The sequence below is a fragment of the Anomaloglossus baeobatrachus genome, chromosome 1, assembly GCF_048569485.1.
Source record: "Anomaloglossus baeobatrachus isolate aAnoBae1 chromosome 1, aAnoBae1.hap1, whole genome shotgun sequence".
In the NCBI taxonomy this organism is placed as follows: Eukaryota; Metazoa; Chordata; class Amphibia; order Anura; family Aromobatidae; genus Anomaloglossus; species Anomaloglossus baeobatrachus.
The window spans coordinates 152807891-152832890 of NC_134353.1; the positions used below are offsets into that span (position 1 = coordinate 152807891).

Below are 25000 nucleotides of genomic sequence, written 5' to 3' on the forward strand. Positions count from 1 at the left end.
TACAACCACATTCAACTGAAACTTAGGGGGGCTCTACACGTTGCAACATCGCTTTCGAAATATCATCGGGGTCACATAGTTAGTGACGCACATCCGGCGCCGGTAGCTACATCGCAACGTGTAAATCCTAGGTGTGACGATAAACTATCGCAAAAGCGTCAAATCGGTGATCTGTGTAGCGTCATTCATTTCCATAATGTCGGGTCGACCGCAGGTACGATGTTGGTTTGTCATTCCTGCAGCTCCATACATCGCTGTGTGTAAACCTGCAGGACCGACAAACCTCTCCATACCTGCGTCCTGACGGCAATACGGAAGGGAGAAGGTGGGCGGGATGTTATGTCCCGCTCATCTCCACCCCTCCGCTTCTATTGGCCGGCCGATTAGTGACGACGCTGTGACGCCGAACGCACCTCCCCCTTGAAGGAGGGATTGTTTGGCAGTCACAGTGACGTCGCCGAGTAGGTATGTGTGTGTGACGCTGCCGTAGCGATAATGTTCACTACGGCAGCAATCACCTCATATTGCATGTGCGACGGGGGCGGGTACTATCGCGCTCTGCATCGCTAGCCGATGCTAGTGATGTCGCAACGTGTAAAGCCCGCCTAAGTCACCAATGATTTGCTAACCACCAAAACAAAGCAGCACTACTTTGTTTTTCTTGACCTGTCCTCTCCCTTCGACACAGTGGACCATTCCCTTCTATTACAAATTCTCTTATCTCTTGGAATCACAGACTTGGCCCTATCTTGGATCTCTTCATACCTAACGTCCAGTTATTCAGCGTCTCACACTACCTCCTCATCTTGTCCCCTTATCGGTCGGTCAACAAAAATGCTAAACCTGGCTCAACTATAAGGTGCCGAGAAGCAAAAATAGTACTCTAAAAATAGAATAAAGCTTCATTACCCCAAAAATTAAGAAAAATGATCAAAGCTTGCTCAATTTATTATTGCATGTATTTAAGCATAACAGTCCAACGTTACGACTCCCTAGGGTCTTTCACGGACATACAATCTATGTGGGTGAGGTATAGATAATTTTCAGAAGAGGTACATGTGAATGTCTCTAACATGCCTTAGTAAAGGTGTGATAATTCTCTGGTATCAATGATAGTGTAGCATGAAAGACTTTTGTCATGAATGATCCAATGCAAATGAGTGAGGATGAGCAGAACACCAAAGTAGTCTGCTGATGTTGCTATGTCTGGAGACATGAGCAACTCTGGAAAAATATTTTCTCAAGGATCGATGGTATCAATTTATCCTCTGTCATATAGTAAGCTGGCTAATAACGGAAGTATCTTACTAAAACCAGGAGTATATGAAAGGGGTCGTGTTAAGTATTAACTGTGATGTTAAATACTAGATTAATAAACGATGGAGATAGGCATCAACCTTTCATAGGATCAAAGTCTGTTATGCCTTGTTTTGCTATGGGGTATGGGTTGGTGCCCAGTTGAAACAACATAGAGGTGATGCACCTCCAGTGGTGGTTCAGTTTAAGATGTCAGGGCTCCTTGATCATTTGAGAGGTTGATGCCTATCTCCATTGTTTATTAAGCTAGTATTTTTAAAACTTAACATGGACAAAACCGAATTCATCATCTTTGCTCCATCTCACTCATCTCACTCCCCCTAACAGACCTATCCATCAGAGTCCATGGCTGTTTGCTCTCCCCAGTCCCGCATACTCATTGCCTCAGGGTAACCCTGGACTCTGCTCTCCTCCTTCAAGGCACATATCCAAGCCCTTTCCACCTCCTGCAGACTCCAACTCAAAAATATTTCCTGGATCCGTACATCCCTTTACCAAGATTCTGCAAAAACACTAGTGCATGCCCTCCTCTCTTGCCTGAACTACTGAAACATCCTACTCTGTGACCTTCCTTCTAACACTTAGACCAATTGAATCTATCTTAAACTCTGCCGCCTGATTAATCCAGCTCTCCCCTTGCTATTCCCTGCATCTCAACTCAGTCAGTCCCTTCACTGGCTTCCCATTGCCCAACAACTCTAGTTCAAAACCCTATCCATGACATACAAAGCCATCCACAACCTGTCTCATACATACATCTGTGACCTAGTCTCCCAGTACTTGCCTGCATGCAACCTCCAATCCTCACAAGATCTAATTCTCCACTCTTCCCGATTTTCTCCCGCACCTCCCTCATACTCTGGAACGTGCTACCACAACATATTCAGTCTCTTTCCTACAGTGGAAACCTTAAATGTTTTGGGGTGGTGTTTTGTTTGTTTGTTTTTTTTTTTTTTTAAGACCCACCTATTCAGACAAATCTACAACCTGCAATAACCTTCAGTCCTCTATACTGCTGTATGACCAGCTCTGCCACCACCTACTGTACCCTCACCCATCCCGTGTAGACTGTAAGCTCTTGTGGGCAGGGTCCTCTCTTCCTCTACCAGCTTGTGCCTGGTATTCATGATTTCTTCAGCGCTCTATTGGGAGACCCAGACGATTGGGGTATAGCTACTGCCCTCTGGAGGCCACACAAAGCACTACATTAAAAGTGCAAGGCCCCTCCCCCTCTGGCTATACCCCCCCGTGGTATCACGGGTACTCCAGTTTTAGCTTTGTGTGCGAAGGAGGTCAGACATTCCATGCATAGCTCCACAGATTTTAGTCAGCAGTAGCTGCTGACTAGTTCGGATGGAAGAAAAGAGGACACATATAGTGTCCCCAGCATGCTCCCTTCTCACCCCTGGATGGTGTTGTAAGGTTGAGGTACCTATTGCTGGTACAGGGCTGGAGCCTGACATGCTGTTTTCCTTCCACATCCCCTTGGGGGCTCTGTGGAAGTGGGATCCTGCCGGCCTCTCAGCTCTGACGCCGGGCTCCATCCACAGACCCATTAGAACCTGATGGATACGGAGCAGGAGTACCATCAGGGACCGGGCCCTGCATCATACAGGTACTCTGTGTCCCCGGCAGGCACAGACACACTCCGGGCTGGCTGGGTGTTGTAGTGCGCCGGGGACCGTACACTGAGCTGGTGTTCCTACAGTTATCTGGGGGACTTTGTGTTCTGGGAACGCAGCGCCGACCCTCACTGGACCGGGCGGCGCTGCTGTGACTTGTGGTGCGCCGGGGATACGCCGACCGCGCTTTTACGGCGGCGGCGTTTATAACTCTAGTCCCCGGCTTTTGGGCCTAGGACGCCGGCAGCTCCGATCGTTCCCGCCCCCACCCTGTCAATCAGGGTAGGGGAGAGACGCTGTTTCACGGCAGCGAGGAGGGCTGGAGCCTGATTTACATGCTCCAGCCCTCACACTAGGCACAGAGGGAAGCAGGCTTCCCGCTCTTGGTCAGGAACGCCCAGGGCCCGCCCCCCTTCTCTCAGGACGCCGGCAGCCATTACATGCATGTCTGGCTGGAGGAAGGACGCAAGGCTCTGGGAGACCTAGACTGAGGGGCTTTGGAAGACCACACACCCGCTCTTAAGCGGGCGGTAAGCGGCTTTTCAGCTGGCCCCTCTAGTGCCTCAGTGTATGTTAGTGTATTGTGTCACTGGACATAGATATTTATTGTATTTCTTGCACTGTGAGGTCGCTTCCTGGCTGAATACCCCAGATCGCTCTGAGGAGGCAGCAACATGTCATCCACAAGACGCAAAGCTGCCAAGGCTAGGGCTGTGTGCACTGCGTGTGCTGCATGTGGGGCTGCTCTACCAGCAGGCTCCAAGGACCCCCATTGTGTGCAATGCTCAGATCCGGTGCTGCTTCGCCAGCCGGAGTCAGGAGAGATAGTGACCCAGGCTGAGACGCCTGTAAGTCCTGCCCCGGTGTCGGGGACAGACTTTGCAGTTTTTGCGGTTAATATGTCTGTGACTATGGCAAAAATCCTGGAAACTTTGCAATCCATGCCTGGGGCTCAGTCTATGGACACGGCGAGGTCTATGTCCTCTAATCCTCCGCAGTTGGATTTAATCCAGACTGCAAGGGGGTCCCCGGCTTCTCAGGATGAGTATAATGACTCAGATGATTGCCCCAGCCACCCCAAGCGGGCTCGCTGGGAAAGACCCTCAACGTCATCACACTGCTCAGGGTCTCAGCGCAATCAGTCTCCCTGTGATGTGTCTGAAGAGAGTGATCAGGAGTCTAATCCTGGAACCCCTCTCAATCTGGATACCCCGGATGGGGACGCCATGGTAAACGACCTTATCTCAGCCATCAATAGACTGTTAGATATTTCTCCCCCAGCCCCTTCAGCAGAAGAGGCAGCGGCAGAGCAGGAGAAATTTCGTTTCCTCTATCCCAAGCGTAAATTAAGTGCTCTGTTGGATCACTCTGACTTCAGAGAATCAATCCAGAAACACGACGCTCATCCAGAAAAGCGTTTCTCTAAACGTTCTAAGGATACACGTTATCCTTTCCCCCCTGATGTGGTCAAGCGCTGGACCCAGTGTCCAAAGGTGGACCCCCCGATACCCAAGCTTGCAGCTAGATCCATAGTTGCAGTGGAGGATGGCGCTTCACTTAAGGATGCCAATGACAGACAGATGGACCTTTGGTTAAAATCTGTCTATGAAGCTATCGGCGCGTCGTTTGCTCCAGCATTCGCAGCCGTATGGGCACTCCAAGCTATTTCAGCTGGTTTAGCAAAAGTGGATGCTATCTTACATCCAGCGGTGCCGCAAGTGGCGTCCCTTACCTCGCAGATGTCCGCGTTTGCGTCTTACGCTATCAATGCGGTCCTAGAATCTACCAGCCGCACCTCAATGGCGTCTGCCAATTCGGTAGTTTTGCGCAGAGCATTGTGGTTAAAGGACTGGAAAGCAGATGCTGGTTCCAAAAAATGTTTAACCAGCTTGCCTTTATCTAGAGATAGACTGTTTGGCGAGCCATTGGCTGACATCATTAAACAGTCCAAGGGTAAAGACTCCTCTTTACCCCAGCCCAGATCAAGCAAACCTCAGCAGAGAAAGTGGCAGCAGAAGTTTCAGTCCTTTCGAGGTTCGGGCAAAACACAATTCTCCTCGTCCAAAGGGACTCAGAGGACGCAAAGAAACTCAGATTCCTGGCGGGCTCATTCACGCCCCAAGAAAGCAAATGGAGGAACCGCTTCCAAAGCGGCTACCTCATGACTTCCAGTCCCCTCCCTCCGCATTTCCGGTCGGGGGCAGGCTCTCCCGCTTTTACGACACTTGGATGTCACAGGTCAAAGACCGGTGGGTGACAGACATTTTGTCGCGCGGGTACAGAATCGAGTTCAGTTCTCGTCCTCCAGCTCGGTTCTTCAGAACCTCCCCACATCCAGACCGTGTAGATGTCCTGCGGCAGGCGGTGGACTCCCTAAGAGCGGAAGGAGTAGTGGTTCCTGTACCGTCTCAGGAACAAGGGAGAGGGTTTTACTCCAATCTTTGTGGTGCCAAAAAAGGACGGCTCGTTCCGTCCTGTTCTGGACCTAAAACTGCTCAACAAACATGTGCACGCCAGACGGTTCCGGATGGAAACCCTCCGTTCTGTCATTGCCTCAATGTCTCAAGGAGACTTCCTTGCCTCAATAGACATCAAAGATGCTTATCTCCACGTGCCAATTGCTACAGAACATCAACGTTTTCTACGTTTTGTGATAGGAGACGACCATCTTCAGTTCGCAGCTCTGCCATTCGGTCTGGCGACAGCCCCCCGGGTCTTCACCAAGGTCATGGCGGCGGTGGTAGCAGTCTTGCACTCTCAGGGACACTCGGTGATCCCTTACCTAGACGATCTACTTGTCAAGGCACCCTCTCAAGAGGCATGCCAACTCAGTCTACAGGCTACGCTGGAGACTCTCCAGACTTTTGGATGGATCATCAACTTTCCAAAGTCAAATCTGTCACCGACACAGTCACTAACGTATCTTGGCATGGAGTTCCATACTCGAGCAGCGAGAGTGAAGCTTCCGCTAAACAAGCAGCGGTCCCTACAGACAGGGGTGCAATCTCTCCTTCAGGGCCAGTCGCACCCCTTACGGCGCCTCATGCACTTCCTAGGGAAGATGGTGGCAGCCATGGAAGCAGTTCCCTTTGCGCAGTTTCATCTGCGTCCACTTCAATGGGACATTCTCCACCAATGGGACGGGAAGACGACTTCCCTAGACAGGAAAGTCTCTCTTTCCCAGACGGCCAAGGACTCTCTACAATGGTGGCTCCTTCCCACCTCATTGTCTCAGGGAAGATCCTTCCTGCCCCCATCCTGGGCAGTGGTCACGACAGATGCGAGTCTGTCGGGGTGGGGAGCAGTGTTTCTACACCACAGGGCTCAGGGGACGTGGACTCCGCAAGAGTCCACCCTTCAGATCAATGTTCTGGAAATCAGGGCAGTGTATCTTGCCCTACTAGCCTTTCAACAGTGGCTGGAAGGAAAGCAGATCCGAATCCAGTCGGACAACTCCACAGCGGTGGCATACATCAACCACCAAGGAGGGACGCGCAGCCGGCAAGCCTTTCAGGAAGTCCGGCGCATTCTGAATTGGGTGGAGGACACAGCATCCACCATCTCCGCGGTTCACATCCCAGGCGTAGAAAACTGGGAAGCAGACTTCCTCAGTCGCCAGGGTATGGACGCAGGGGAATGGTCCCTTCACCCGGACGTGTTTCAGGAAATCTGTCGCCGCTGGGGGGTGCCGGACGTCGACCTAATGGCGTCTCGGCACAACAACAAGGTCCCGGCATTCATGGCGCGGTCGCGCGATCAAAGAGCTCTGGCGGCAGACGCCTTGGTGCAAGATTGGTCGCAGTTCCGCCTCCCATATGTATTCCCGCCTCTGGCACTCTTGCCCAGAGTACTACGCAAGATCAGATCCGATTGCAGCCGCATCATACTCGTCGCCCCAGACTGGCCGAGGAGATCGTGGTATCCGGATCTGTGGCATCTCACGGTCGGCCGACCGTGGTCACTTCCAGACCGTCCAGACCTGCTGTCTCAAGGGCCGTTTTTCCATCAGAATTCTGCGGCCCTGAACCTGACGGTGTGGCCATTGAGTCCTGGCTCCTATCGTCAACAGGCTTATCCCAGGGAGTGGTAGCCACAATGAGACAAGCTAGGAAGTCAACTTCTGCTAAGATCTACCACAGAACGTGGAAGATTTTCTTAACCTGGTGCTCTGCTCAGGGAGTGTCTCCCTGGCCATTTGCATTGCCCACTTTTCTGTCTTTCCTGCAATCAGGGTTGGAAAAGGGCTTGTCGCTCAGCTCCCTTAAAGGGCAAGTCTCGGCACTATCCGTGTTTTTTCAGAAGCGTCTAGCACGTCTTCCTAAGGTGCGCACGTTCCTGCAGGGGGTCTGTCATATTGTGCCCCCGTACAAGCGGCCGTTGGATCCATGGGATCTGAACAGAGTACTAGTGGCTCTCCAGAAACCGCCTTTCGAGCCTCTCAAAGAAGTTTCTTTTTCTCGCCTGTCACAGAAAGTGGCGTTTCTTGTTGCGATCACATCGCTTCGGCGAGTGTCTGAGCTGGCAGCTCTGTCATCCAAGGCTCCCTTCTTGGTGTTCCACCAGGACAAGGTAGTGCTGCGCCCCATTCCGGAGTTTCTCCCTAAGGTCGTATCCTCGTTTCATCTTAATCAGGATATATCCTTGCCTTCCTTTTATCCTCATCCGGTTCACCGGTATGAAAAGGACTTGCGTTTGCTAGATCTGGTGAGAGCACTCAGGATCTACATTTCCCGCACGGCGCCCATGCGCCGTTCCGATGCACTTTTTGTCCTTGTCGCCGGTCCGCGCAAGGGGTTGCAGGCTTCTAAAGCCACCTTGGCTCGATGGATCAAAGAACCAATTATAGAGGCCTACCGTTCTGCTGGGCTTCCGGTTCCTTCAGGGCTAAAAGCCCACTCAACCAGAGCCGTGGGTGCGTCCTGGGCATTACGGCACCAGGCTTCGGCTCAACAGGTGTGTCAGGCAGCTACCTGGTCGAGTCTGCACACTTTCACCAAGCATTATCAGGTGCATACCTATGCTTCGGCGGATGCCAGCTTAGGTAGAAGAGTCCTGCAGGCGGCAGTGACATCCCCGTAGGGGGGGGCTGTTTTGCAGCTCTAACATGAGGTATTTCTTTACCCACCCAGGGACAGCTTTTGGACGTCCCAATCGTCTGGGTCTCCCAATAGAGCGCTGAAGAAGAAGGGAATTTTGTTACTTACCGTAAATTCCTTTTCTTCTAGCTCTTATTGGGAGACCCAGCACCCGCCCTGTTGTCCTTCGGGATTGTTTTTGCTGTTTGCGGGTACACATGTTCTTCATGTTGAACGGTTTTTCAGTTCTCCGATTGTTACTCGGAGTTAATTTGTTTAAACCAGTTGTTGGCTTCCTCCTTCTTGCTTTGGCACTAAAACTGGAGTACCCGTGATACCACGGGGGGGTATAGCCAGAGGGGGAGGGGCCTTGCACTTTTAATGTAGTGCTTTGTGTGGCCTCCAGAGGGCAGTAGCTATACCCCAATCGTCTGGGTCTCCCAATAAGAGCTAGAAGAAAAGGAATTTACGGTAAGTAACAAAATTCCCTTCTTTTGTGCTTGTCTTGATTATTTTCAGTTGGCCATTAAAAGGTATCAACCACTGAGGACTCTGTTCTTTAAAACAATTTTTTTTGTCTTTATTATGTGTACAATTGTAATTTCCTGAAACGAGAAGGCTAAATCCCCAGTGGCCACTGTGAAAATTGCAAAATTTGGATTTCATTTTTAATACACAATGTACAAAGTTAAGGGGATATTTTTTTTTTATTTTTTTTTTTAAACCTTCAGTATTTGTAGCCAAACCAGGAGTGGGTGATGAATACAGAAGTGGTGCCCGTGTTTTTATTATATTCTTCCTCTGATTGTTCCACTCCTGGTTTGGCTATAAATACTTAAATACTGAGGTAAACTGACCAAATATTCAATATGTCTGAGGCCTAAAATATTTTGTGTGTGTGTGTCATGCAACACAAACCTAAGCTATACAGTAGGTCATTAAATAATGAGGACTTCCCACTAAGCTTGGCATGAAGAATACCAGCCTTGATAAAGGAGTCTTTTTTTGTTGTGCTCTGTAAAGATCACTTTTCATTATAATCACAGGCAGGATAACGCCTGTTTGTAAGATACCATATGATCACTCCATTCACAATAGGTGATTGTCTTCGTTGCCCCACTACCTCCTGGCACTGTGATTCATACTTTTTGGCATAGCAAGAAAATTGTTCCATAGACGTCGATTTTAACTTTTCCAGGCTACAGACTATGGTCCATTTGACTGCTGTGAAGAACATCTCTAAAAGCTGTTGGACTCAAAAGGATTTTTGTGTACTCACCGTAAAATCTTTCTCTGAGTCTTCATCGGGGGACACAGGACCATGGGTTATGCTGCTGTCACTAGGAGGCTGACACTAAGTAAACAGAAAAAGTTAGCTCCTCCCCAGCAGTATAACCCCTGAGCCGGAGGCGGGCGCAATCAGTTTAGTGCACAAGCAGTAGGAGGAGAAACAATACTGGATAAAACAAAATAAAAACTATGACCATTAGTCGTGTGACCAGTGGCCTGGGAATATGGCCACTAGGGTAACAGGCAGGTAATATATAACAAAAAACACAAGCAGGGTGGGTGCTGTGTCCCCCAATGAAGACTCAGAGAAAGAAGGATTTTTGTGTACTCACCGTAAAATCTTTCTCTATCGTTTCATTGGGGGACACAGGACCATGGGACGTCCAAAAGCAGTCCCTGGGTGGGAAGAGAACCATCACCGGAGATAGGAAGGAGCCCCTTCCCCCTGTCGGGCTTGACCCAGACCTACAAGCACCTACCTTGATACAGGTGTGCCACTGCCGCCCGCAAACCTTACGGCAAGACTGGGCTCTGCCGAAGCTTGGGTGTGACCCTGGTAGAAACTAGTAAAGGTATGCCGACTAGATCAGGTGGCGGCCCAGGGGACCTGGTCGGTCAACGTCTGAAGTCCAATCGTCCAAGGGGTACCCCTTGCTCGGTAGACCGCGGCGGAAGTCCGTCCTTCATGCGATAGTCTAAACATATGGAGGAATGGATCCATGTGAAATTCTGGCCCTTGGCGCCGGCATGCGCCTCTTGGGAACGGGTGGAAGGATGGACTGACTGTCGGTGTAACCGAAAAGTGGTGTCCTACAGACATAAAAGACTGAGGGCTCGTACCAGCTCTGGAACGAACTAGGCCCCCTTTCAGGCTGAGAGAGGAGACTAGAACCGAACACCGAAACCTAAACTCCTCTTCTGGAAGTAACAGCGAGCTGCCTTGGACAGAAACGTAGGGTTCTGGCCGGAGCCCCCCCCCTTGACCTGCTAGAAGAGCCGGAAAAGGGAAGAAAAAACGACGAGGGCTGTCCGCCCTGATGCCGTCTGTAACCAAAAGATGGCCACGAGGAGCCCACCTATCAAAACAGGTGGGAGCAGGGAAAAAGGGGTACCTTGAAGCGAACCAATCACTGGATTAAGGTCCCACGTTTCTAGTGAACGAAGATACCGCCGAGCCAGATGGACGCTTCTCTGAGTGAAGGCCGTGATCTAAAGACTGGAAGTGAGAGGACTCCGAAAACCCGAAACAAATCGACCAGACACCTGGTCGATACAGGGACGCGCGAGAGGGCCTCATCCAGATCTGACTGGAAGAATGCCAGCAAGAAGGAGGGGAGGGAGAGAGAGGAGAAGGGAAGATGTGCTCCTCAGACCACCGGGGGAGCTCTTTACGAGTGGAAATAAATTCTCGAGGAAACTGGATTCCCGGCCCTCATCATTGTCTGCAATCTTCTTGTCAACAGACCTGACCGAGCCAGCACCCGGGATCCACTGGTGAGGCTGTTGAACTTGGGACTTCTGAGTCCTGGTAGAAGAGAGGGGCCCCGACACGGAAGAACTGGGCGGTCTGGAAGGAGCCACGGGGCATCTGCGAGGAGTTGAGTAAGTTATGTGAACTATGCTCGCCTGGGCCACTCCAGAGCCATCTTCTGCCTTGGTCCATCTTGAGAACCCTCGAGATCATGGGAAGCCGCGGGAAGATGCACGAGAGCCTGAACAGGCTTCACGACCGGTCAAGGGCGTCGTCACCTAGTCCAGAACAGGTGGCACCCTCTATGCACCATTGACTTGAAAGTTGGATCGGAAGACCAATAGGTCCACGACTGGAGATCTTCCTCCGCCGGAGATCTGGCTGGTGACTTCCCTGTTGAGGAGCCATTTGCCTAAGCGAGGTCCTTCCTGCCGCGAAAATCGTCCGTCGAGACGTCCACGCTAGGGATGTGGTGCCGAGATTAGCGAGTGAAGAGACCTGTCCCAGAGCAAGATCTACTAGGCCTCTTCCCTTGCCATGACACTCCCTGTGTCTCCCTGGAGGATGATGCACGTCACCGCTGTGGCATGGTCCGACTGGAACCTGAATGGGCCACCCCGACCCAGAGAAGAAATTGTAAACCGGGCTAACCGGAGGGCTCTGATTTCCGGAATGTTGAAGAGGAGAGAATGCCCTAGGGGTGTCCCTCGGGACCGTGCCGAGGAATGGTGGAGTAGGATACCCTAGCACGGGAGACTGGTGACGGTTGATAACATCCACCGGAGGAGGAAAGGGGAGCTTCCCAAGGGACGGTTGTGAAAACTGGTCCGCTAGGAGGGGATTGGCGGGTCACCCGCGAAGACTGAACCTTCCTGACTCAGTTCTTCAGTGTGGTCCGCTGGAGAGTCAAGGATGAAATCTGGTAAGTGCACCGCCGCTATTACCGCCACAGACTGCCGAGGACTTGCATAGCAACAAAACGATGGAAAAACGGGCGCGGATGGCAAAGGGTACGCGGGACTCTGTGCCAGGAAGAAAACTACTCCTGCGTGAGGAGTAGCTACCCTTTGACGGGCTCGAATACCGTGCCTAAGGGATGATCTACCGGGTCTGGGTCTGAGAGGACTCCCTCCGGTAGCTCAGCTACCCTAGTAGCGAAAAAGTGATGATGACTGTCTAAACCTCAAGGCGAGGGCCCTTGAAGGGAGAACTCTGGTCCTCCAGGTCGTTTCTGGGCGGAGTGAACCTAGCAGCCCTGTAGAGTAGGATGCGCAGGGATAGTGATCCCTGCAAGCGCTCTTAAAAAACTGGAACGGTCCACTGTCACGCGAGGCGGAGGGACTGTTGGAGGGATAGAGGCTCCCTGACGGGTGCGGCGTGAACGGACTGGGACCTAGCGGTGAGGGGGACGATCCTGATGAGTCTGGGCCGATGCCGGGAAAGAGATGTACTCTTCCCTTACGTAGCCTAGGGGAGAGATGTACTCTACCCTGACGTAGCCTAGGGGAGCAACTGGACCCGCCCCTCTCCGAAAGGGTGTTCACCTAAAGTCGGAAGGGAAGTCAGCGACTCCTTAGATGTCGATTCCACGTTCCTAATCCTGAGTCCGAGGTCTCGACGGGTGTACACACTGATGCTAGAGGCTCAGGCCGAGCAGCAGTCAGACACCAGGTCTGTGAAGAGAGGGAACTCACTGAAGATGATAACCAGTCCAGGGTCGGCATAGGTGGAACGTGGTCCGCCGCGTAGGGTGTCCTCTGAGTCCCAGCGGAGCGCCACGTTAGGGACGAGAAGCCAGAAGGAACACAGGCGGGTCGATTACAGGGTAGCGTGCCCCTTCCTTTCGGAGCCCCCTTCGAGAAGGGGTAATGACAAATAAAGGGACTTACCACTGGTAAACGTCGTGTCCGGGAAATATCCATGTTCACGCAGTCAGCACGGCGAACTCTGGATGTCCCCTGTAAACCGCAGGGGCCCGCCACATTCGTCTCTCCAAGGTGGCATGCCCCCTCTCTCCGGAGCCCTTTGGGGGAATGATAATGACAATAACACGACTTACCGCTGGTAAACGGCGTGTCTGGTTGTTGCTTGTGATCAATCAGCGACTCCAGTGTAGCATGCCCATTCTCTCCGAAACCCCTTTGGAGAAAGGAATAATGATAATGACAAGACTTACCGCTGGTAAACGTCGTGTCTGGTTGTTGTCAGTGATCACGCGGTAACTCGGCGAACTCTGGATGTCCCCTGATACATCAAGGGTCCGCTCCAAATGTCTTAAAGGAGACCTGCGTGCACGGAGAGAAGAGGGCTGTCCGTAGCCTTACGGCTTGACTCACCATTTCTAGCAGGCTATTCGTCATGCGTCAAAACATCCAGGTCCTGCTCTGAGTCCAGCAGAGGTGGAACGCCTGGGCCTTCACCCGAGAGGTCGAAAGGCTACCGGAGGAAAGGCAGTCTGGACCTGGGGATTAAGGTGAAACCTGGGGGGCCGCAGAAGAAGAGACCTTGCGGGTCCGCTTCCGGCAGAGGGAAAGGTCCCTGGTATGGGACTCACCTCCCCGAGGGGATTGCGCCAGTCCTGTGGATGATCTGACAGAGCGTCGGCCAGGGACGCAGCACATGCGCACCAACCCGAGGAACGCCAGCGAGGGGATTTATGGCCAGAGACAGGCGCTAACCATCCGGCAGGGGCGGGGAGCAGGGACGTGCAGTGCCAGTGGTTGCGGTAGTTGTAAAACACCCATCTGACATCATTTGGGGTAAGACACAATTGAGGGAAATGTAGACCTGAGCTTACCGGTCCAAAATAACAAATATCTCAAGCTGAGACCTGTAAGAGTTAATAAACTCAATCTACATATATTGTAATAACTCAACCCATGATAAATAAAAACCCACTATCGTTAAATGATTGTGGCTATTTTGGGTCTATTTTTCCTGATAAGGGTTGCTGCAGCCTCAGCAATCCGCAGACCAGGAGTCTGCCATAATTCCTTTTTTTTTTTTTTTTTTTTTTTTTTTTAAATGGACGCTGAGGGGGCTGGAGGCGGACCGAAGAGAGCGGGAAAAACTATCCACCACCCCCCTAGTGATGCCTGGGGGAGGGCGGAGACTGAGAGGCCAGCGGCCAATAGTGCTGCGCGGGAGGCGGGCCTGGGACGCCGAAGCCGGGGGCTAAATTTTGAAGCTGCCGCCGTGGGCAGAGGCAGCGCCGGTGGACCCACCCACTAAGTGGCGGCGGCGCAGCAGCGATGCGGATCCACCCGACCTCGGATGTCGGCAGGGAGCTCCGGACGTGGCCGGGGTGCCGGGCGACTAGGCCCAGACCGGGGCCTAAATTTTAGCAGCCGCCCGAGGGGGTGAAGGTAGAGGGTGTCCTACCTGATCCGCGGCGCGCTGTCCAGTGTGCAGGGGTGAGACTCTGCACATGTTCCTGTGTGCTCCGCTCACCGAAGGGATGGCTGCGGGCACCAGGAAGCAGGCTGAAGAAGGCAGGGAGGTGGACGCCGGTGGGGGGTAGAAGCCCCTCTGTAACTGTAGCTGCGCTGCGGGCCCCACTCTAAGATCCAGACGCGCTGCGGCAGATCCAGTCCCTATTGCCGAGCCCCTTGCGCCCTTTGGGGTGGTACCGCAGGGTGGATAGGGGGTGCCCAGGAAGGTTCTGCCCAACGTGAACAAACCCGGGAGTGGTACCGCGGGCATGGACTGGGGAGAGGGCCCAAAAACTCAAACCTCTGCGACCCTGGGGAGTGGTACCCACATGGGCTGCGAAAGGCTGAGGTAGAGAAGTAACGATACCTGCAGAAACAGAGAAATACCACAGATGAGAGCGACGAGCGTCGCCGAGAAAAAATGAAAAAAATACGCAAAAAATCAAGTGGCTGAAGGGGGCCCAGTCGGCCCACATCAGCCTCCTACGACACTAAGCAAAAAACTGATTGAGCCCCCCTCCGGCTCAGGGGTTATACTGCTGGGGAGGAGCTAACTTTTTCTGTTTACTTAGTGTCAGCCTCCTAGTGACAGCAGCATAACCCATGGTCCTGTGTCCCCCAATGAAACAATAGAGAAAAATGGCTTCCACCAATTACTGTACAGAGAATACAATAAGAATAATTTTCACTCTATAATGATTAGAAAAAAATGTCTCTTGTTTCAGTCAGCGGAAGAAAACCTACTAACAATGACTTATTGTGACATGCACTTGTATATCTTGGGCACCTTTCACTCTATATACTGCCCTCTGTTCCATGAGGCGGACACCCAGATGCAGTCTACCACAGGTGGACAAGTCAGAACAGGGCCCCTGTGCAAGAACAATATATGGGCTCTTTGCAGTCTAACAGCTCATCATAATGCACAATTCCACCTGGTTCTCAGGTAGAAATGGGCTCCTTTGTCCCTTGGGCCCATGTGTGGCTGCACCAATATGTCCAGCCCTGCCGTCTTCATGCATCTGTTTGCCCGCCAGTAAGTGTGGATGCCTGAAAATGGTGCACAACCGAGCACACAATGACTTCATCTGCACAATTATAGTGAGTGACCCCCGTATGGCCAAATCTCATTTTGCGGGTGGTTTGGACGTAAGCCCTGGGAAAGTGTTCTTAGTGATTTACTTAGTACTTATTAGCTCTTTACATGTTTAAAGTAATTTTTTTTTTTTTTTTTTTTTTTTTTTTAAACTGACATGTTATTAAATTTTTCCAAGGCAGACAAAAACAACACTGACGTCCCACAAGCATGTGGGCTATAGCAATAATCCAAATATCAGGGTGCATATCCTATTGTACATTATTAGAAAGGAGACAAGGACTATAACGAGACAAACATTACAATACTAGACAAGGGGGAGTGGGGAGAAGGGTTGCGTATACAAGGCGTCCATATAGTTCACGTGAGCTCACTACTCCTTTATTGGCCCTGTAAGTATCCCAAAGGGACCAAACGCTCTCAGTGAGCTACCATGTTATTCGAGCTGATAGGTACTCAATTCTCCTCACTTCTTGAATCCGAGAGTGGAGATCATTGAGTGAGGGCGGATGGGCCAACCTCCCGCTACAGGAAATTAAACATCTGGCCACTGTGATTATGTGCAGCAGAAGCAATTTCACTCTTACCCCTTGACCCTATGTTCTACCTATTAAATATCCCACCTATCCAGCTGGGTATCTGAAGATCTGATACTTTTGAAATAAGGGACTGCACCAACTTCCAAAATCCCTGGATATTGGGACATACCCAGAATAGGTGCGGAACATCTCTTCCTGTAGTCCCACATCTCAAACAGTGATCAGGTATAGCCGGGTTTAGTTTGTGTAGTAACAATGGGGTGTGGTACCAATACATGTACAATATAAACATAGCACAAGGATGTTTTTGAGGCACTGTCCCAGATCCGTCTCCACACTCATAAGGGAATGGTCTCACCTAGAAAATCCTTCCATTTGTTCATATATTAATGGTTTGGCTGTTCGTCTGGGTAGGGGTTAATTAAAATAGGATAGATATGACATAAAGCACTTAGTAGAGACACCAACTCTGCATAATCTTTCAGAGTGTAGGGGTAGAGACCTTTTTGAGGAAAAAAAAAAGGAAGTGCATCAGGTGTCTAACTTGTAGGTATCGATAGTGAGTTGTCAGAGAGGTTAAATTTAGTGGATAAGTTGGCGTAGGGCAGGAGAACTTTGGAGTGCGAGTCCACTATATCAGCATGGCAAAACAGCTTCTTGTCTAACCATAGTTTAGTCGCGATACCCCGCATACCGTCTGGCATCCTGGGATTGAAAAGAAATTAAGTCAGAGGAGAGCGTTCTGAGCTAAGTGGAAACTTTCTAGCACAACAGTCCCAGATCTTCGTGAAATCTATGGGGCCCAGAGTGTTCGAGTCAGGCTTGCTAGACGAGGTACCCCAGAGGTAGGAGTTGGGATGTAATGGATGGAAATTAGAGAAGTTATGGTTAGCTCAATCTAGAGAAGGCACAACGATTAGACCATGCAGGGATGTGACGCAAATGAGTTGCCCAGTAATATTTAGTTATGTCAGGGACCCCCAATCCTCCCCTCAATCTGCTATCAAGCATAGTCGTTTTCTCAATTGTGTCTCATGGGCCCAAAAGAATTGAAGTACAATGAACTGCATGTTGCGCAGCTCTTTATATGATACACACACCGGGGGGGGGGTCTCGGGAATCTTCTTATTTTAACGTTCACCCCCTCCAATAGACAGTGAGATAAACCATAAGCTGAGTTTATTACTACTTAAGCTGTTCTGGTCTGACTGGCTTCACTGGTAATGTCAGAATTACAGCGTACGTGACCACTGCAGCCAGTCTCTGAGCTCAGTGGATCATGGCGTCTACATTGGCTGTGTAGTTAGAGCAGAGAAAATGGAGTACAAGCTCGTTTTTTGGTTTGTTTGGGTGTTTTTTTTTTTTTTTCTTTTTTCGTGTTTGTTTTTTTCGTTTTTGTTTATCTCTGCTAATCTGACGGGGTTGTCTTGATACTGTCAGCAGTTTACTGGGCCTTCCTAGGTGTGGACCTCACATGAATGACCCTTGCATACTTGAGTTTATGTGAAAAAGATTGATCTGGATTAGAAAAAAGGGGTTTACAGAAAATTCCTTTCCAATGTCTAATTGTTGAACCAAAACGAAACCTATTGGTATGGCACAAATCTTCAGCTTTATTATATAAGGAGAGCTATATCTAATAAGCAATATTTCTTTAGTTTCATTGGGGGACACCGGAAACCATGGGTTTATACTGCCTCCTACTGGCAGCAGCATATACCCATTGTTTCCTGTGTCCCCCAACGAAGACTCAGATTTTACGGTGAGTACTCAAAATAATCTTCTTTTATTGAACTACTGAATGTTGTATTTTCAGTGCGTGGTACTTTGTCATGGAGCAAGAATAGGCTTCTTCCAAGGAGACATCCGATTACTAATGGACGACTTGAAAGCCCTGCAGCCCACTATTTTTCCAGTCGTTCCTCGTCTGCTGAATAGGATGTTTGACCGGGTAAATATTGTAATTGACTGTCTTATGTTGTTTGTGCCGTTTTTTGTTCTCAACTCAGTTTTATAACCTTGTTTTCTGTTTTTAACATCTAGATTTTTGGACAAGCAAATACTACTTTGAAGCGCTGGCTGTTAGAATTTGCTTCCAAAAGAAAAGAAGCCGAACTCCGTAGTGGAATTATCCGAAAGGACAGTCTGTGGGACAAGCTCATATTTCAGAAAGTTCAGGTAGGGATCAGATACTAAATGCATGGTGTGGTTGATGTAAGCGCTGTCTCTTGAGGTCTGGGAGGGAATGTTTTCTTATGTCATGAGCAGATCACTACAGGTAATGTTTACTGAAGGGTGAGGCTTGTGTGTTTAAGGAGCTATTAAATTTTTTTAGTTATTAATGCATCTGCTAGTATAATGGCTGCTTCACGGAGGACGTAAGACAGATTATTCTGTTTATGTATGCCAGTAAAAAGTAACTCCCGTAAGGAAGTGCTGAGACTTGGCCTGCGTTCCCACGATCAGTATTTGCAGCGTTTTAAATGTAGCGTATTTTCACTGCTTCCAAAACGCTGCATTGTACAGTACAAGCGTAGTGAATGGGCGTTCTAGAAATCCCGTGCCCACTGTGCTTGTTGTTTTCACAGCAAATACTGACCTGCTGTGTGGCTTTCCAAGCCGCAGCATGTCAATTGTTTTGCTGCAGATTCGCATGCGTTCTCCGTAGGGAGAACCCAAGTGAGAGACCGCAACGCACTGAACCCTGATCGTGAGTACAAGCAGCTGCCGTCTCCTGTGGAGGAGACTCGCGGCCCCGCAGGTCAGGGCCCGGTGATTCCAGGACGCAGTGAGTTCTGATCGTGGGCACATACCCTTAAAGGTTGCTCAGGACTCTTATTTTACTATGGCCCTAAAAACTAACCGGCAGGTAGTTGCAAACTACCTGACTGTTCTACTTGGTGCCTGCTCAGAGCGGTCAGACTGCACCTTGCAATTCTGCTCCATGTCAACAAACCTCCTCTTTCAGGTGGCTCTGTTAACAGACTGATTTCAGTCGTCATGCGGATTGACAACCGGCTCGGTTAAGCCAGATGTCAGCAGTCCTGCTTGGTTGACTGGGCAGAGCAAAAGAAGGTACCGGTCTGTCGACGTGATGTCAGCGGAAGCCTCTAGATTGCTGGCAGAAGCTGTCTGTGACCGCTGTATGCCAACAGATTGCCAACTACCTGCCTGTTGTGCATGGCGCCAATTACCTGCCTCTTAGTTCCTAGGTCCATAGTAAAAAAAAAAAAAAAAAAAAAAGCCAAACGCTTAATTAGTCCACTAACTGGATAAAAAAATATTATTCTGAAAAGAAAAAAAGTTGAAGAAAATCCAACTAGTTTTGACTTTGTAGCCTGCTTGTTAGGCATGAACCCCATTCACCTGCATCATGCTGTGGTGATCAAAAATGAGGTGTCAAATACATAAAATGGTTGCATTTGCAGAATAAAAAAATAAAACAAATCTAAAATATAGGAACCAGGTGGGCTGCCCGCTTTCTGCATATCGGTGGTTGAGATTGTTCTTCTTTTTTTTTTTTTTTCTTTATCGTTCCTATGAGAGACCCAGACCATGGGTGTTTAGCTTCTGCCTCCGGAGGACACACAAAGTACTACACCTAAAAGTGTAGCTCCTCCCTCTGAGCTTATACACCCCCTGGAGAACCAGATCTAGCCAGTTTATCGCTTTGTGTTCAGGAGGCATACATCCACACATGCATTCTCATCTGATTTTTTGATTTTTGGAAAGAGTTTGAAGAAAAGCGGATCCAACTCTGGACTCCCGGCATGTCCCTTCTCACCCCACTGTGTCGGTGGTGTTAAGGTTGATTCCAAGGCTGGAGCCTTACATTCCGCGCTCCTTCACCATCCCTCCTGGGCTCTGGCTTGAAGTGGGAGCCAGCACGGTTCTCCATGCTTGGCAGGAGACCGGTCTCCATCCGCAGCCCTTCAGGATCCTGCTGGACCGGAGCACTCATCCCCAGGGACTTGGAACCCTGCGTCTCAGCAAGCTAAGTACCTGAGACGTTTATATATTGGAGGTCCCTGTACTTTATTGTTGTGGGAGAGTGTGCTGATTGTGTTTTTATGACCTTTCCGGCGGGTTCTATGGCTGCCGCCTGAGAACCGCGCCGATGGTGCCTGCCCGCCGGCAGCGCCGCTCAAATTTAGGCCCAGTCTTCGCCGGAGGCCTAGTTTCGGTTTCACTGCCCTCGCATGTCACTCATGCAGAGGGACAGGCTCGGGTCCGCCCGGCGGCCGTTCTGCACAGGGGAGGGACACTCCTCACTGCAGTGTATGTCCCCTCCCCTGTAGGTCTCTATGGCCCCTCCCCTGTAGGTCTCTATGGCCCTCCAGATCCCGCTCCTAAGCAAGTCCCGCCCCCTCTCTTCGCTCCGGCTGCCATTTTCTCAGCGTTCTCTCTGCATTGCAGCGCTGGTCTGCAGCATCTCTGCTGAGTTGCTGTGCTTGGGGGTCCGGGCTTCGGGATCTGGAGGGCACACAACACCGCTCCAGCGGTCTGGTAAGCCACAACCGGTCTCCGGTTGTGGACCTCTGATTATACTCTCTGGGGTTCATTCTCTGGCAGAGCCCCCACTCCAGCAGCATGTCTCACACGAGGAGCAAGGCTCCAAAGCTGTATTCAGTATGCACTGCATGTAAGCTCCTGCTGCCTGAACCGAGCACCTATCCACATTGTGATGCCTGCTCTAACCTGGCGGTGCCTCAGCCTGGAGTCTCACCCCCTGTGGTCTCTCAGGCTGCTCCTGCTCCTGTGGCTGAACCCCCGGCTTGGGTAGAATCCTTTTCTAGGTCTATCTCCCAGTCTTTTGCCGACTCCATGGGACTTCTGTCCAGGACTTTGCTGAACATGCATCAGCCCCCTTCACAGGGTGCCTCTGCTGCTAGGGGTCTCTCAGGACCGGAGCTCACAGAGGATTAATCATCTGGTCCCAGACCCTGTCCTTCTAAGAAGAGACGCAGGGTTCCCTCTCCTTCCTCGTCCCGCGGCTCTGATTCAGGAGCTGACTCGCAGGACGAGGAGGATGCCTTTACGGGGGGCTCGGAGGTTAACTCCATGTACCCCATTGATCTGTCCGAAAGTGACTCAGATGTTAGTGATTTGATTGCGTCCATTAATTCTGTACTGGATCTCAATCCGCCAGTATCATAAGAACAACCCTCTCTGGCAGAAAAGCACCAGTTTACCTCGCCTAAGAGAGTAAAGAGTGTGTTCTTTAACCACTCCAGTTTTCAGACCGCTGTGACCAAACCCAGGGCCTGTCCTGACAAACGCTTCCCAAAGCGTGGTTCTGATGACCGCTTTCCCTTTCCACCTGAGGTGGTCAAGGAGTGGGCTCATTCCCCAAAGGTAAACCCCCCGGTGTCTAGACTCTCAGCCCGGACCGTTGTATCGGTGGCTGATGGCACCTCTCTTAAGGATTCCACTGACCGCCAGATTGACCTTCTGGCCAAATCTGTATATGAAGCGGTGGGGGCCTCGTTCTCCCCGACTTTTGCAGTAGTGTGGGCTCTCAAAGCCATCTCTGCTTCTCTAGAGGGAATGCATTCCCTAGCCAGGGAATCTATGCCCGAAATGGTTACCTTAACTTCCCAAGCTTCAGCTTTTTCATCCTATGCCATGTCTGCCATGCTGGAGGCTTCTCACCGCACTGCAGTGGCTTCGGCTAATTCCCTCGTTATACGCAGGATCTTGTGGCTTCGAGAGTGGAAGGCAAATGCTTCTTCAAAGAAGTACCTTGCTGGACTCCCTTTTGCTGGGTCCCGGCTGTTCGGTGAACAGCTGGATGAAATTATTAAGGAAGCTACTGGCGGGAAGAGTACTTCCATGCCACAAGCCAAAACCAGGAAACCTGTCCAGGGCAGGAATCAGTCGAGGTTTCGTTCCTTTCGTTCCTCCAACTGGTCGTCCTCTAAGCCCTCGGCCTCGTCCACTAACTCAGCCAAGGACCAGAAATCCAACTGGCGCCCAAAAGCGCGTCCACAAAGACCGCAGGAGGTGCTGCCGCCAAGGCAGCCTCCTCGTGACTATCTGTCCGCACCAGCAACGTCCTTAGTCGGTGGCAGGCTCTCCCACTTTGGCGACGCGTGGTTTCAACACGTCTCCGATCAGTGGGTGAGGGATATCATCTCCCACGGCTACAGGATAGAATTCTCTTCCAGCCCGCCAAACAGATTTTTTTTGTCAACTCCCCCCTGCTCCAAGGCCGCCGCCTTCTCTCAGGCCGTGGCATCCTTGCAGGCCAACAGAGTAATTGTACCGGTTCCCGCCCGGGAACGGTTCAGAGGTTTCTACTCAAATCTCTTCCTAGTCCCCAAAAATGTCGGTTCCTTCCGGCCCATCCTGGATCTCAAGCTTCTCAACAAGCATGTTCAGGTGCGCCATTTTCGCATGGAGTCTCTGCGATCAGTCATTGCCTCAATGACCCAAGGGGATTTCCTGGCATCCATCGACATCAGACATGCCTATCTGCATGTGCCAATTGCAGTTTCACACCAGCGTTGGCTACGTTTTGCAATCTGAGAGGAACATTTCCAATTCGTGGCTCTCCCCTTCGGGTTGGCCACAGCTCCTCGGGTATTCACCAAGGTCATGGCAGCAGTGATTGCGGTCCTACACCTACAGGGGTTGGCAGTGATCCCTTACCTGGACGACCTTCTAGTCAAGGCTTCATCCAGCATAGACTGTCAGCGGAGTGTCTCGCTCACTCTCGCCACTCTAGCCCAATTCGGGTGGCTTGTCAATCTTCCCAAATCCACTCTGACTCCGACCCAGAGTCTCGCGTACCTAAGGATGCAGTTCGAGACTTTGCCGGCACTTGTGAAGTTGCCCTTAGTCAAACAGCAGTCCCTCCAACTGGCGGTGCGCTCTCTGCTGAGGCTCCGCCGTTATTCCCTCAGGCGCCTGATGCAGGTGCTGGGTCAGATGGTGGCGTCAATGGAGGCTGTTCCCTTTGCCCAGTTCCATCTGCGTCCCCTGCAGCTGGATATTCTCCGCTGTTGGGACAAGCGGCCTTCCTCCTTGCACAGGTTAGTGGCTCTGTCGCCACAGACCAGGAGCTCTCTTCAGTGGTGGCTTCGGCCCCTCTCTCTGTCTCAGGGGCGCTCCTTTCTGGCCCCGTCCTGGGTGATCCTCACCACGGATGCCAGTCTATCTGGCTGGAGAGCGGTATGTCTCCACCACCAAGCGCAGGGCACTTGGACTCCGTCCGAGTCAGCCCTTTCGATCAATATGCTGGAAACCAGAGCCGTGCTTCTGGCTCTCCTAGCTTTTCACCATCTGCTGGCGGGCAGGCACATTCGAGTCCAGTCAGACAACGCGACAGCGGTTGCCTACATCAATCACCAAGGCGGGACACGCAGCCGCCTGGCAATGTTGGAGGTACAACGCATCCTTCAATGGGCGGAGGACTCCAAGTCCACCATATCCACAGTCCACATTCCAGGCGTGGAAAACTGGGAGGCAGATTATCTCAGCCGTGGACAGTGGCGAGTTGTCCCTGCACCCGGCAGTTTTTCAGTCAATCTGCCGCAAATGGGGCACTCCGGACGTGGACCTAATGGCATCCCGTCACAACAACAAAGTTCCCGTTTACATGGCTCGCTCCCACGATCCTCAGGCATTCGCCGCGGACGCTCTGGTTCAAGACTGGTCCCAGTTTCGTCTGTCCTACGTGTTTCCCCCTCTAGCTCTCTTGCCCAGAGTCCTGCGCAAGATCAGAATGGAGGGCCGTCGAGTCATCCTCATTGCTCCGGACTGGCCCAGGCGAGCTTGGTACCCAGACCTGCTCCGCCTGTCTGTAGAGGTGCCGTGGCATCTCCCAGACCGCCCAGACCTTCTCTCACAAGGTCCGTTTTTCCGCCTGAATTCTGCGGCTCTCAGATTGACGGCGTGGCTCTTGAGTCCTGGATCTTGACGGCTTCTGGTATCCCTTCTGAAGTCATCTCCACTATGACTCGGGCCCGTAAGTCTTCCTCCGCCAAGATCTATCACAGTAATAACGAATAACGTTTGGAACACCATTCTAAGTCTGAACTGGGTGCAAAAAACCTAAAAAAACATCACTATGGGAAGTATGTTCATGGCAGTAATGCAGATTCCATTTTTCACATTTTCACTCTTCATATAGCTATTGGATTTTTCAAGTCAGTATTCACACAGCAGTTTCTGCTATTCCATGTATTCCCCTTACATAGTCACTGGTGTGCATACCTTATCTTCCCATAAAGATCTATCACAGGACTTGGAAGATTTTCCTGTCCTGGTGTCGCTCTTCTGGCCATCCTCCTTGGCCATTTTCCTTGCCGACCCTTCTGTCCTTTCTACAATCCGGTCTGCAGCTGGGACTGTCCCTCAACTCTCTCTCAAGGGACAAGTCTCAGCTCTGTCAGTGCTGTTCCAGCGGCGTCTCGCCCGGCTGGCTCAGGTCCGCACCTTCATGCAGGGCGCGTCTCACATCATTCCGCCTTACCGGCGGCCCTTGGATCCCTGGGACCTCAATTTGGTTCTCACGGTTTTGCAGAAACCCCCCTTTGAGCCTCTTAGGGAGGTTTCTTTGTTTCGTCTTTCACAGAAAGTGGTCTTTCTAGTGGCCATAACTTCCCTCAGGAGAGTCTCCGATTTGGCTGCGCTCTCTTCGGGGTCACCTTTTTTGGTTTTTCATTAAGACAAGGTGGTTCTCCGTCCGACTCCGGACTTTCTTCCTAAGGTGGTCTCTCCTTTCCACCTTAACCAGGACATTACCCTACCTTCCTTTTTGTCCGGCTCCTGTTCATCGCTTTGAAAAAGCGTTGCATACTCTGGATCTGGTGCGTGCTCTCTGGATCTATGTGTCTCGCACCGCTGCTCTTAGGGGGTGCACTTCTCTTTTTGTGCTAACCACAGGTCGGTGCGAGAGCCTCTCTGCTTCTAAGCCGACCTTAGCCCGTTGGATTAGGTCGACCATTTCAGACGCCTACCAGTGTTCTCAGGTGCCTCCCCCGCCGGGGATCAAGGCACACTCGACCAGAGCGGTCGGTGCCTCTTGGGCTTTCAGGCACCAGGCTACGGCTCAACAAGTCTGTCAGGCTGCCACTTGGACTAGCCTGCATACCTTTTCAAAGCACTACCAAGTGCATGCTCATGCTTCGGCAGATGCGAGCTTGGGCAGACGCA

At 51.1% G+C, this 25000-nt stretch overlaps 1 protein-coding gene across 1 annotated transcript in view; it reads left to right on the forward strand.

Moving 5' to 3' along the window:
* The window catches only part of ACSL1 (acyl-CoA synthetase long chain family member 1), a 124359-nt gene that overhangs the window by 63937 nt on the left and 35422 nt on the right, over window positions 1-25000 (forward strand). Inside the window, exons 6-7 of the mRNA XM_075336130.1 lie at window positions 17658-17792; window positions 17885-18019. Of these exons, the coding sequence (XP_075192245.1) occupies window positions 17658-17792; window positions 17885-18019 (270 nt within the window). The remainder of the gene's footprint in view (window positions 1-17657; window positions 17793-17884; window positions 18020-25000) is intronic.